General features: G+C 34.0%; 1 protein-coding gene across 1 annotated transcript in view; it reads left to right on the forward strand.

Annotated features, from left to right (window-relative positions):
• The window catches only part of LOC129243736 (nuclear pore membrane glycoprotein 210), a 128,548-nt gene that overhangs the window by 33,238 nt on the left and 80,016 nt on the right, over positions 1 to 15,294 (forward strand). The window contains exons 17-20 of the mRNA XM_054880994.1: positions 1,750 to 1,868; positions 2,225 to 2,323; positions 5,127 to 5,363; positions 5,465 to 5,611. Coding sequence (XP_054736969.1) covers positions 1,750 to 1,868; positions 2,225 to 2,323; positions 5,127 to 5,363; positions 5,465 to 5,611 — 602 coding nt within the window. The remainder of the gene's footprint in view (positions 1 to 1,749; positions 1,869 to 2,224; positions 2,324 to 5,126; positions 5,364 to 5,464; positions 5,612 to 15,294) is intronic.

The following is a 15,294-nucleotide window of genomic DNA, read 5'->3' on the forward strand; positions in this document are numbered from 1 at the left end:
GTAAATAATTTTTTTTTTTATTTTTATTTAACATTTTTTAAATGGTTCGGTTCACATGGGAGGTCTTACTATGGTTTTTTTGATTGAAATCATTTGAAAATTCTTACTCCCCTGAAATTAGATTTAAAATTCAAAATAGCGGATCTAATATCTGAAGTGACTTTTTAAAATTAAATAAATCCACCTTAATTCTTTTACTACAAATAAGTAATTCGATGAAATTTCTTATGCCTGAATAGAAAGAAATAAATATCACTGTTCTGATAGGTCGATCAAATTATCTGCCACCATAAAACCGTGCTTTTTTACATAGCTAGACAAAGTTTCGTACTTTTTTGAGGTCAAGTTTACTACCTGCCACGTTCTTGTAAGCGAATATATCTACTGGTTATATTTCCGCTAGAACTAGAAGCATCTCATATTTCATGGGGCGGATATAGTGTTTTGCGCGATCTAAAATTTATTCGAAAGAATGTTTCAGGTCATTGATCGGAATGTTCTTCAGGACAAGCCTTTCGGATGGCCTCAAATCCAATTCTCCGAATAGGTAGAAGTCACAGGGGGCCATATCAGATGAATACGGTGAGTGATTGATGGCTAAAATGCAATTTCTAGTCAAAAATCAGTCACAAGAGTGAATCGGTGAGATGGTGCATTATTATGCAATAAGCGTCAGCTTCCTCCTTCGCGGTATTCAGGGCGATTTCGTCGAATGCGATGTGGACAATTGGAATCGTAAAAACAAATGAGCATCGAATTGATTTATGACTTCTCCAAACACGATTTTTTGGGTGGTGGCTTGTCTGGGGCCTTCCATTCGGCACTTTCACGCTTGGTTTTAGGTTCATGTTGGAAACACCACGTTTCATCACCAGTTACAATGTTGTAGAGGAAATTCTCGTATTTTCTCGCTTCTTGAATGAGGTCTTTCGAATGTTGAATTCTGAGCAATTTTTGGTCCTCAGTTAACTTGTGCACAGACCTTTCGTAAGCTCAAGTGATCAGTTAAAATACGATAATTCGATATCTTGAAGATATTCAACTTCGATTCCATGACTTTCAACTATGATTTCGGTTAATTTTTGATAAATTTACGAACAATTTCGATGGAGCTTTCAGTGATTACTGATTTTGGGAACATACGGGCCGTTTATTGTCATTTATGTCCTCATAACCATCTCTGAAACGTGTAAACCACTTGTAAGCTCTGGCACGAGATAGAGAATCATCGCCATAAACTTTGTTCATCAATTCATATGTTTCGGTAAATATTTTACTGATTTTTAAACAAAATTTGATATTAGCTCTTTGTTCAAAATTTATTTTTGTACCGACGACACAAATATACTGACACTTTAGGCGAAATAACTTCGCTTCCGCTGAACAGAATGTCACCAAGCTTTCACTGTAAATCATGAATGAAAATGGGTACTGTCTTACGAAACACTTTCTAAATAAATATAAGACCATCGTAGCCACAGACTTACAATAAATTTATTTATCTACGTCAATTTAAACGACTAAAAACTAATTTTGGATTCAATTTAAAAATAAATCAATACTGTTTTACAGTCACTGCCCATTGTTTCCTTAGTTGCTTACATCAATATTTTTAATCTTTAATACCAACTAAAACAGACAGCAAACAAAGAAGTATAATAGCAATCAAACTTTAATTTTTTACCATCTTTCGTCATTCTTATTTTTCTCATACTTACACACACTCTTTCGCTCTTATCCTCATTCTAGGAGTTGCGCGTGTACTGGGCAATCGCTTGAAATTGGGCGAAAAAATCGTAGTTACCAACGGCGATAAAGCAAGTGGCAGTGCCATAAAATACGATGTCGAAGTTCGTGATACGGATGTGGTAAGTAGCACTTTGAAAAGTTCAAAGAAATCTACTAGTTTGGAAAAATAAAAAATCAAAAATAAAACGAAGTAAAGAAAAATCTGAAAAAGTGCGCAGAAAATATGCACTTTGCAAATTTATATTTGAGTTGGTTTATGGCGTACTTTACCGATCAATCGACCAATCGCCTGTGCGCCTGCCCGTCCACTCCGCCAATGAAATGTTTAGTTAAAATATTTCGTTCACTGGAAATTTTGTATTTGTATATGTGTATAAGTTTGATGTCTATATATGTGTGTGTGTCTGCGTGCGCAGGATTGTGCCACTTTTGCAACTTTTACGTTAACTTTTTCATTTGTTTGTATACTTTACAGATTCAATTATTGAAATCTTTCGATATATTTAGCGGTTCAATGTATCGAGGACATTTGGTTGTGCGCAATCATTTACAAGTGGATAAGTTTACCAACTTGGTGAGTATAGCTCCCACCACCCTACAAAAGTATATACATACATATTTAAGTATTTACCTTTAATATATACAGGGTTTTAAATATGGATATACAATATTTAAGGAAGTAATAGCTTGGACCAAGTATGACAAGTTATTCGTTTCTGCAACATTTACTTCCAATCTCGTTTACTTATTATATATAAACAATCAAAACAAACAAGCCAAAACAAAAAACCTAGTTACAAAAGATGTTCAAAAGTGTCCTTCCATTTGCTAGCATTTTCTGAAGGATATTCGAACTCTTTGTAAAACGCAGGACTTCTAGGCATTTTTTAGTTCGTAGTCACATTTTAGTTCATAGCTGACGCTTTTCCAGACTATGTGCAGGGTTATAACATAGACCACTTTTTTCAGATATATACTCAAAAAACAAAACAAAAACAAAAAACGAAAAACGAAAGGGTTTAAATCAAACGATCTTACAGGCCTTAATACTGGTTAGCCCCTTTTTTTCCCATACTCTTACTTGGAAAAGTTTGGTGTAAGTTAGATACGTTAAGTGTTTAGATATTTACGGTCCAGAGATTTTCGGGATCTCGTTATTGTAATTCCGTGATTATTACTAATTCTTAATTAGTATACTAATATTATTTACTATTAATTAGTAGCAAAAATTCGATGTGACTGAAAGAAAGAAGCTCATATATTTTTTTAATCTCGTGCAATTTACGAGGAATAAGTAAGCTTTCATACATATTAATTTCTGTAAAAATAAGAAATTGAGTAAGTTGATGCAACTTTTTACAAAAATAATATCAGTTTCGACTATTTTCTTTGTTTGTTTTTTAATATAGCTCATACTACAACAAAAACGATATAATTCAAAACCATTTTACAGAAAAATTCAACAAATCCTTACCAGAATCTAAAATTTTTTGCAAGAAACTTTGGTTTTGGCATAATATTGTGTCAGTTTAAGGGGGGAGCCTGGTTTATGAGGTCTAAAAATTGCATCTCTTTGCGATTTTTTTTTTTAAGAAAAAAATTAGTTTAGCACTGCAAAATTTTTTTCTATCTTTTAATGAACATTTAAAAAGTATAAACAATTTTGTACTGGTTAAAATAAGTTGAAAAAAATGTTTAACATAGAAATTAGTAGAGCGCTGGAGTTTCCAACTGGCGTACAAGATACAGCTCGTAATTATTATCTTAAGCAAAAAATTCAAATGGATTTCTAATTATCATGTTTTTTTTTATTCTAGATGAACTAAGAAAACTGAGAGAAATTCCAATATTTCAACTTTTTGGAGGTTTTAAAGGAAAAAATGCCTTTCTTTTAAAAAAAATGCACTTCAACTTGGTATAAAAATCTTGAAAACATTTTTTTTTATCTATTTTGTTAGTTCAAATAGAAGATAATTTAATATTGAATACTGAAGGGAACAAGCTATGATTCATTTCAAAAGGTTTATTAGTTTTTTTTTTCATTCATGTACGCCAATTCAAAGAAATCATAAAAATGAAAAGTCGAGAAAAGAAGATAAAGTTTGTACTATAGCTGCCCGGTCAGAGCGTAACTACCTAACGCTCGCCTACCTTTGGCTTTGTATCTACGGAAATATTGAGAATTAGGCTCTGTAACTTTGTGTGAATATTCAGAAATATATTAGGAATCGCTTAAAACGAAAAAAAAATGATTTTTTTTACCTTATAAACCAGGCTCCTCCCTTAATGTGGCTCAAAATTCTCGTTGATTTTTTATGTCTTTTTGTTGGCGGTGTTGTGTGATTTCTTTCATATAACGATTGCTAAAAATTTGTATGTGAAGTTAATGCGCGATTCCGCCAGAAAAAAATTGCTAAAAATTAAAGCAATTTTGGAGCCACTTAAGACCGTGGGTGAAGTTGTCCCGGAAGTCTTGGGATTGTTGGCAAATAATATCAGAATTTTTGGTGCTTAACAAACAGCGCGATCCCAGGATTGACATGCTATCTGAACTAGAACTAAAAAAAAAAGAAATCGAAAGGGTTTAAATCATGCAATCTTACCACCCTTCCTACCCGTCCACGTGGAAAAGTTTGGCGTAAGTGCTTTCCACCGGCAATCGAAAATTGAGCTGGAGTACTGGAGTCTTATTGGAACCATATTTGAGATCTTTGATTCAAAGGAATGCTGTCAAAAAATCAACCCTGATGTTCGGCAGAAAGTTTAGATAACGAAAGTTTAACAAAACAACAGATGGTGGATAAAGACTTGGAAAACTCTTAAAATTCTAATTGAGAAGGTGGGTGTGCCCATTACTCTCGATGGTCCATGAGAATCTCTCTGTACAGAGTTGACAACAGATAATTTGCTTCGAATTCCAAACAAATAATTTCACAAGACCTCAGCCGACTATGATAAGAATATCCAATTAAAAAAGGAATAATAAAAATATTAAGAAGTAAAGGAGTTAAAAAAATAATAACCAAAACCGTTACTGTTTACTACTGCCTTTATGCATTTTCGGTCCATACTATTACCTTCTTAAATATTTTTTAACTTTTTTTAACACCCTGTATGTATGTATAAGTATTTTTGCAAGTTTGGTTGCCTGCCTGTCAGTCTAACCGCATAGCTACTCAGCGCATTGATTCGCAATGAGCGCATTTGTATACTTTCGATAAGTAACGAAAGTAACTTTTGCTGTAACATTTTTGTGCAATTTAAATTCTTATAAAAAAACAATCACAACTTTTTCTTGATTCTCGCGTTCTTATTTTCCCACGTTTATTTATTTATCTTCTTTTTTATATTTTTATGTCGTTTTGCCACATCGTTAGTTTGCCAGAAATATTTCGAAATGTTCAAGTGCCCTTGAACGCATACCCACAGTGAAACCATTCACGTGCCGTCTAACATCGAAGCAATCTTTGGGCCAACAACTGCTCGAACATTATGTGGTAACACCCATTTTTGAGGCCGACACCGGACGCTATGCGTGTCAGATTGAATTGTCGTCGAATTTCAATGAAGTACTTAGCATTGTGAAGACTAATGATGTCCACTTCGATTTGGAGGTGCGGTTTTTACATTGTTGTTCATCGCTCTTACTCCTCTGCCAAAGTGCTACATGCTATTTATTTACGAGTTAATCTATCTTTTTTTGCTTGATTTGCAGGCACAACTGCCAAATGGTTTATCGGATGTTATGTCATTGAAATTTGTTCCCGGTGTGCGCGTAACACCGCAAACGTTGCAAGCAACTGAATTGAAAGAACAAGATTTAACAATCACTGGGCTGGACAAGGTGCTACAGAAGGTGGAGGTGAGTGCAATACGGAGATATACCCAATTGCTTAATAAATTATTAGTATGAAGTAAACAGATGTAATGAGGTAGTTGAAAAATACGAATCCATTATAAATCTGACATGTCATTGTATGCAACTTCAATTTATGAATGCGTGAAGTGCATTTTAAAGTACGAGGACCACTCAATAATTCCTTACAAAATCCAAGAGGTGGGGCTTACTATATAGCTGCCAAAAGTTCACTTATATCGATGACATGGTATTATTTTTATTGCAGATTGCAATAAGAATCTTTTGCTTATTTAGAAGAGCGTAAAAAAAAGAGTTCTGAGTGGTGGTTAAGCACACCTGTGAAGTTTCCACTTATGACTTTTTTTATCTCTCAGCTTGAAAAAATGGCTAATTAGGCAACGGCTCACTTCAAATTAGGCCGTCGTATATATCTTGAGGACCTTTTGAAACCTTACTTTATAGAGGGCTTAAAAAGCTGGAAGTTTATAGGGCTAAAAGAAGATTATGTTTAAAAATATTTAACAAATTTAATGAAAATTTAAATTATTGAACGATCAATGCATTCATTGCTTATTGTCTGAAGTCAATTTTACACTCTCGGTAGTATATTTAACAATTTTGAGACCGAAAAAAAATTTGATCTTCTGAAAGCCAATGAACGTACTTTGAAATAAATGCGACTAAAAAAATGGAAAACAAGCGTATTTTTGTGTTTTTTTTCAAACAATAACAAAAATGATTCTCAATAATAATCTCAATAAACAAAATAATTATTTGCTCTTCTGAAAGCCAATGAACGTACTTTGAAATAAATGCGACTAAAAAAAAAAAATGGAAAACAAGCGTATTTTAGTGTTTTTTTTTTTTCAAACAATAACAAAAATGATTCTCAATAATAGTCTCAATAAACAAAATAATTATTTGCTCTTCTGAAAGCCAATGAACGTACTTTGAAATAAATGCGACTAAAAAAAAATGGAAAACAAGCGTATTTTAGTGTTTTTTTTTTCAAACAATAACAAAAATGATTCTCAATAATAGTCTCAATAAACAAAATAATTATTTGCTCTTCTGAAAGCCAATGAACGTACTTTGAAATAAATGCGACTAAAAAAAAAAAAATGGAAAACAAGCGTATTTTAGTGTTTTTTTTTTTTCAAACAATAACAAAAATGATTCTCAATAATAATCTCAATAAACAAAATAATTATTTGCTCTTCTGAAAGCCAATGAACGTACTTTGAAATAAATGCGACTAAAAAAAAATGGAAAACAAGCGTATTTTAGTGTTTTTTTTTCAAACAATAACAAAAATGATTCTCAATAATAATCTCAATACACAAAATAATTATTTGAAGGCTTTCCATGCGTCATAGCAGTTTTTGATGTCGAAGGCATAGTAATTTCACAAACCCTAAAATGTGAACGATAATAGGAAAAAATAAAACCAGTCCTTTCTCATAGGAATATCTAGGAATACATTTCTATTATTATGGGCTACAAAGGGTTAATTCGGACTCTGTCTTATCTCAATTGGAAAGCTATCATTGCTATCTGGGAATCGCTATAAGAAACTTTCAGGGACTACTTAAATTGGTTTCAGCTATTAATGGAAATATTTGAGGCGCTTTGCCATTCAAAATGACAAAACACAATTTTTTCCCAAAAATGTTGAACGAAAATTCCAGGAATCCATTGTTTAACACATTTTTTCAAAAATAAAAAGGCAATTATAAGGCATTTATATAATATTTTATTAATTTTGTACCGTTCGTCGTTGAGTCAGAATGACTCAATACCAACAATTTATATATTTTTGAAATCTATAAAACAAGACGGATCGATTGGTGGTACCAAATTAAAAAAAAAAACGTTTCGTTATTTAGCCATGTTCTTTTATTTTCTGCCGAAAAAAATAAATCAACTTTTAACCGTTATTACAATATTTAATTGGAAAAAAATAAAATTTGAACAGTAATTCTATTTTCAAATAAGATAAAATACAAACTACTTTTTTCTCGAAGCTTTTATTATAAAATTGATAACCGGTTGGTATGGAATCGCTCTCTTACAACAACAACAACCGAGCATTACCTATTATTGCGACTCTTCAAATTTCTCTGAGGTTTTCGACAGGCTATGTTCTTCATTTCCGACCACAAACTGTAGTCCAATGGATTCAGATCTGGACTTCCAGGTGGCCAATCTTCTGCGGATATGAACCCAGGAATATTGTTTTTTAGCTACTGCTGGGTGATTTTTGCCTTATGGGCTGGTGCGAAATCTTGCTGGAAGATCCAACGCTCCCCATTGAAGAGAGTATTGCTCAAATGCTTTACCACGACTCTAAGACATCCTCTGGTACACTTTTGTACCGGTACTGGTCCTTTTTCGCGGAAATGAAAAGATGTAACGCCTTTACCCCATCAAAACATTACGTAGGCTGGATGATGACCACGCTGAACTCTTGGAACAACATTTTTTACGTCTCTAGAAGTTTAGCATAGATTTTGTCGTTTTGTAATATTAGTAAATAATAAATTTGTAATATACAGTAAATATTTTCTCATCTATGAAAAGAATATTTTCAAGGCTATTAACCGCATGCCTCCGAAGAAGCTGTTTGCATTTGTCGAGTCTAATTTTCTACAAGCTCGTTGTCAAAATGCGTCCAGTTTAGCGATGAAAGGCTTTCATGTTGTACATATTTTCGGTTCCCTGGACAGGATTTTCTGCTTTCTAAGGAGATATCGCCAAATTCTTTCTCGAACAGCTTTTATGGCTGCACTGGTTCGAACCACGCGAGGACAACTACTTCTTTTTCTGTCTGTTACTTCAGACGTTTGGTAAACAAACATTTTCGAAATATTAAGTTTTTTCAGCCATTCGTAAATCTCTCTTGCACTTTTACCACACTTATGTAATGCAATCACTGCAATGCGATTTTCCTTAGCTCCTCATTCCATTGTTAACTAGCGAAATTTGCCACGAAATTGAGTTTGATTTATGAGTAGACAATGTATACAAACAAAAACAAAAATAACAGAAATTTTCTCTTCGAATTTGTTCTCGCCGTATGTATTGTAAAATTTTTTACAGAATTTCACCAAGCTTCATTCCCATCAAGTTACTGTAGAGTCAGGCTAGATTTCCGCAAGCTGCTAACAAATGCTGTTATGACCTTTTGCACTTTCTAGCAGATATAGGAAAAGACTGTTTTGTTCGAAAGTGGAGAATATGAAATTATACTAAGTTTGTGACAAAAAATTCTTCAGAGAATGTAGGTATTAAGCTTAGATTTTCTTCCCTTGATAAAGTTTTTCAAATTTATCAATATTGAGCCATTTCAAGATATTGACGTCACATAAACCAATTTTCCATTTATTAGAGGGCATTGACTAGTAAAAACTCTACTCACCGAACTCACAATTACTTTCAATAGTTTTAATGCCCATGGCTTTAATTTTGACATACAGTGGCGGTCAAAACAATAGCAATGCAATATGCTGCCTCATTTTGAGTATTGGTCTTTCTTATTATTAGTGTAATTTTTTAAATATAGTTTCTACAAATACAGTTTCAACAACAACAAACAAGTTTCAAACTTTGTGCAAAAAATTTATACAAATTTGGCATTTTTTAGGCAAAATTTTTAGAAAATTTTTGGGTATGCCGATTGTAGTCCATTCAGTTTTGTTATATTCTAAAATACAAGTTTAAAGTTCGTTTTGATTTTTGACAATTTTGTTGACGTTCCTGCGCATTTTCTTAAATATAAAAATTATTTCGAACAATGAGTAACACTCGGAAAATCAAAAATATCATAAATCATCGCGTATTTTGAGCAAATTTAGACTTGCACAATATTACCGTACACCAAATTTAATGGGATACACAACCGCATACCAAAAATGTTTTTAAAAAACTCTAACTTAAAAGTTATAATACCTTTTGGTGAAACTTAGGTTATATGGGTTTTGTTGTAGTATGACCTTCTTATGTGATACTGTATATATAGTAGACGCTCACAAATTAGAACCACTTTGTTTTTAGGGTGATTCTAATTTCTGAAAAATTCTAATTCCTGGACGTTTTTTTATTTCAATAAAACCTTAAAATTTAAGTCAATTTGCATTGAAAAACTACAATGAAATTTTGTCTTACTAAATTTTATTCATAAAAACGAGAAAACATAAGGTAACAATCCAATATACATATATGTATTTATGCGCTAAGTCAAAAAAAGGTCCAAAAAATAAAAACTCCAATTACAGTAAATATATTTTTTTTATCAAAAATACATAAGAGATCGATAAATATACATTAAAACAGCCAAAAATTAATCAAAAACTTCGTAACTAATTTGCAGGCATGTAGTCTGTTATTGCTGTTTGCTTCTTCCTTTTATTTGTTTCTGCAATAACAATCTCATTGCGAAGAGCTAGCAGATTGCTTGTGTGCTTTGCGGAAAACGATTCACTATAAGTACACCATTTTATTAAATTATTGACGCTTTCAATGGCTGTAGAAGTAGAGACAACTGGTAAGAAGACTCATCATCGCTATTGAGATCATGTGCAGGGTCGTCATCAAGCACATCATTGTTCCATATTTCAATTTCTGGTATGCTAATGTTATTAGTTGGCTCTATTTCTGTTAAAAGTGCTTGAGCTGCCTGAAGAGCTCCATTGCAGTCTTGATCTTTTTGCAGTAGCTGTGCTAGTGGCACATCATCGTCATCACTTTCATACTGATCAGAGTCCCAGTTATTCAACTTTGACCAGGACTTTTTTATTACTCTTTCTGGAACATCATACCAAGCTTGCTTTAATAGCATGATTGCATTTCGAATTGAAAAGGATTTCAAGCGAACCTTGAGGTCACCTCCTTCAGCAATTAATTGAGAAAGAAGCATACTTCTGTAGTTTAGCTTGGTTAACTTAATAGGATTCTGATCCATTGGTTGTAAAGTTGCTGTTACATTTGGTGGAAAGAAAAATGCAATTATATTTCCATCGTCGCTTTGAAGTTTCTCAATTGGTGCATGAGCAGAGCAGTTGTCAATTAGCAAAATTGCCTTCGGAGGCAAATTATTTTCCTGAGAGAAACGAATCACCTGTGAATTGAAAATATTTTGGAATTACTGAACCTAAAAACAAAGTTTTTTCTTAACTCATGAATAAATATCTTGTGAAACTAATCATGAAAAATCCGAGATGTCATCCAAGCATTTTTTGAAAAGTTGTAATGGAGTGGATTATTGAATCCTTGGAAACTTCTTGGTTTTTTTGCTTTTCCAATTACTAATGGCATTAATTTATGTGATCCATCAGCATTTACACCAAGTAACACTGAAATTCGTTCCTTCTGGATTTTATACCCGGGGGCGGTTTTCTCGAAAAGAGAGACATATGTTTTGTCAGGTAAACAACGGTAAAATAATCCGGTTTCATCTACATTATATATTTTGACTCCATTAGCCCCATCTCATCGACTTTTGCACGAAATCTGTGAATAAACGGGGTGACTGAAGCAACATCACTAGAGAGAATCTCGCCACAAATTTTTAAAAAACGTATTCCGTGTCGTTTTTTAAATTTGCTAAACCATCCGTCACTTGCGCTAAATGTACTTTCATCTTTATCGGGATATTCCACTTTGAATATTTGTTTGGCTTTCTCCTTTAGTATTGGCCCAGTTACTGTACACTTTTTTTCGCGTTGATTTAAAAACCACTCATAAAGGCTTGCTTCCATTTTTGGATATTCAGCGATATGCAATGATTTTTTGTTAGCCTTATGATAGGTACTAGAAACAGCGCTTAAAATTGATGATTTCATAGATTTGATATAGGTGATAGCAGATGGCGCCACATCAAATTCTAGGGCTAACCGCTTCCCTTGAATACCTTGGTCAAGCTTTTCCAAGATCTGCACTTTGGTTTCCAAAGACAAAGTATTTTTCTTACGTTTATTTGGCATTTCAACGAACGACTTTTACTTTTAAGCAAACAATGCCGAAACACGTGCACGCGAATCGAATTTCAAACAAAAACTAACAAAAACTGTACAGATAGCGACGAAAATCCAACGACTACCGAGCGTAACATGAATAAATTGGGGATTCCCCTTTTTATATCTATTTTGCAACAAAAAAACAAAATCGAAAATTCTAATTTCAGAGCGTGTAATGTATTCAAAAAGTTGATTCTAATTTCTGGAAATTCTAATTACTAAGAGTTCTAATTTGTGAGCGTCTACTGTATATAGAAATATATAGTTGGTGCTTACACCCTTTCTTGGTGTTTGTCCGAACTCCTCTTCCCGTTTGTGGTGTGCGTCTTGATGTTGTTCCAAAAATGTTTTTTATGAGGAGGGGTGATCGCTATTAGAAACTTTTTTTCTTGATTCTACGGCGGCCGCCAGTACGAACTTCTTATAAAACAATAAAATTGAATTAAATAATATATAAGTAAATAATCAAACCTTTGTAAGATGTCACACTGCTGCTATTTTGATCGCCACTGTATGTGCGCACATACTATTACTTATATACAATTTATAAACATTTCGCTTGTCTTGAAAAATATCTTTTGTATCCACTTTGTAAAGGAATTGAAATTGAAAATCTCTTCTTTGTGCTAGCATCCTCGAGCTAATTTATATGAATGCATGTATGTATGTATATATGTACGCTTTCACTTAAGTTTATTGCAATGTGCTGGTGACATACTTTTAGACAATTATTTAAGTTGGGAGAAACAAGCTTGCGATTGCATTTGATTTACAACTTTATCAATCTGCCGTTAAAATGTGTTTAATCTTAGAATGTACTTCTTGCCAAATTAAAAATATTACAAAAAAATCATATTTTCATTCAACGCATTTGTCTTTCCGACTGCAGTTGGTTCCGTTACGATTTTCTTGCTGCCTTTCTCTCCATAACTCTCACTCGCTCCCTCTTCCCAAAACACTCGTATTTAAATCGCACTCTTCATAAACTTAAATGGTAAAGTCAAGTAATGAAATACTTTTGAATAAGTTATATGTTGAAAGTTTTCTTGCCCGTAAAGTATCTCGTGAAAAAGGGAGAAAAAAAGTTCAAAATATACTTTCGAAAATCTTAAAATTCTCAATTTATTAGTCAGTCAGTTACAGTTAAAGTTGCAGTTGTAGTTGTAGTCATAGTTCCATTTGTTCTTTTTGTAGCGCGCAACGACCAAAAATGCGAATTGACCGAAAATATCCTGAACAGCTCCCAAGGCATGCCAATTCACTTGAGAGTAGTTGACATTTGCGCGCTGCCATGACTACCGATATATTTTTCTACATCTTTACGACGTCTTCCTGCTGCTGCCACTCCACATCCTGTGTAGCGGTGGCGTATTTATGTGAAAATACATGCATACATAAATACATTCACAGCTACAAAGATGTGAGTGAGTATATTTTTGTGCAAAAGTTTTTCTATGTCTGTGCAAAATTAAATTGATGCCGCATGCAGTGTGCGGCATAATAAGAGCAGGCAGACTGTTGGAAAGGAACGGAAATAAAAGGCAAACGAATATTCCGGATGAACGATGAAACGGAAATATAGGCTAGAGAAGAATGATGTATGCTTGCTGGAATGGAAATACTCATATATTACACTATACCCACATATCGCACAAATATTTTTTTCGACGGAAAACGGCATTTAAATATCCTTTAAAATGAGTTATTCTAGTCTTTATTATTGTATTGTATGAGACGAGTATGGAGACACATTAATAATCGCCATACAGTGTGGCATATTTTTGTAGCATAACTCTGAGTTGTCAAGAGTTGTTTAGGTACTATGAGGACAATTTTTTTCGACGAAACCCAACGCGCGTCCTTGCTAAAGTCGTAGATGCTGCGATCGTTGATTGGCGTGAGTATTACGTGTCTGCAAACCATGCGATTAAGTCATGATGTGACTTAATTTCTGAGCTGGCTGAATTACGTCCTGGATATTGTACTCCTATTTATCCAGAGACGACCTTAAAGGAAAGAACACTACATCACATCGTCTTTTGTAGTCTGATCCTTCGGAAAAGCTCGTTTCCTGGGCCTTCCGTAAGATTTCTTGAACAAAGTACTCAGATAGGCAGACCGACCAAAGCAAGGTTTTAAGAAGTTATTCAAATAAAAAAAAAACGACCACAAAATACCGTTAGCTAATTGATATAGTCGACGACCACCGATGACTTCACTGCATTGACCAGGGTTTTGTCAACTGCTACAGTCCAAATATAAAGGATTTTTCAATAAGGGCGGGTAGATGTTGAAATGGAATAAAATGGCGTTTGCTATGTGGCACGTAGCGCCGTCCTGCTGGAGCCACATGTCATCTAGGTCCATATGGTTCAATATGGGCCATAAGAAAATGGAAGGGCCACCACGTCTACCGAAAAATGGGCGCAATGTTTGCGTTTTATCATTTGAACATGCTATTCAATCGTGTAACTTGCCATGATGATTTGGCATAAACAACTGAATAATAAACAAAAAATTTGACAGATGTCACCAAAACAAAATGGCTGCCACAGGGCGCCAAAATCGACCCGCGCCAGTTGAAAAACCCTTTATAACAACGCCTGAAAATAATCCACTTTATGTTATGACGCATACGCCAAATGCAAGTTTTAGGTGTGTACCTCAATAGAGTATATGCCAGTGTCTTGGTAGTTGCTGTCTTCCTCCAAACTTTGCACAACCGTCAACCAGAGTATCCATGCGACGGGAAAAATATTCATTTGACATTGTCATATCTTCTACGGAGGTGATACCAGTAATGCAAAATATTATATCTACGGAAAATGTGACTTTACCACGGCGAGTCGCGATTACAATTTGAATTTGAGCGAGGCTTTTTACATCTTCCATAGTTGCTCCTAAGTTCTGAAAGCAAAATTGACTAAAGTTTAATTCTGATATTGTGCTGCACAATTTACCTCGACATACTTACAGGTTTTTTTTTTAAATACATTTCTAGTTCATCGGCATCTGATGACAGTAGAGCCTTGGCCAAAAGTACATATTAGACATCTGTACTTATGGCGATCCACTCGTGAATGAAAACATTTTTCAGGGCAGTTGGTGATATTATTCTAATGTTTTAAAATATACCACATGCGATCTGTGGAGTTTAGATTTGAAGGCTGTGCTGGCCAATCTAACAAAACAATGTTATGGTTTCTAAACCAACACATCGTAGTCGTTGATTTCTCACCAGGAGCACTGGCTTGTTGTAATTGAACTCTATCTAAGTGCCACCGAAAATGCGCGTTAACGAAGGCAAAAAGTATAGTTTCTAAAACATTTATGTACTTTTGATACGTCATGGGACCTCACAAATGAACATATCAGGACACCATCAGCAGCCATATAGCCCCAGATCATAATACTGTCTCCCCCATACTTAACAGTGTGTAGCACGCAATCTGGAATGTATTCCTTGCCAATCCATTGCCTCACGAACGTCACATCGATTGCTCCAATTACCTGTAGGAAAAGAAAAAATAAGATTTATGTTATTTTGTCGAAATTGGACTAGGGTAAGATAAAATGATGTAAATTAAGCCCCCTAGGAGTTCGGTTCATCAGACCACAGGACATTTGACCAATCTTTCTCCATAAAATGTTGGTATCAGAGAGCCCATTCTA

The sequence above is a fragment of the Anastrepha obliqua genome, chromosome 4 (assembly GCF_027943255.1).
Source record: "Anastrepha obliqua isolate idAnaObli1 chromosome 4, idAnaObli1_1.0, whole genome shotgun sequence".
Taxonomy (NCBI): domain Eukaryota; kingdom Metazoa; phylum Arthropoda; class Insecta; order Diptera; family Tephritidae; genus Anastrepha; species Anastrepha obliqua.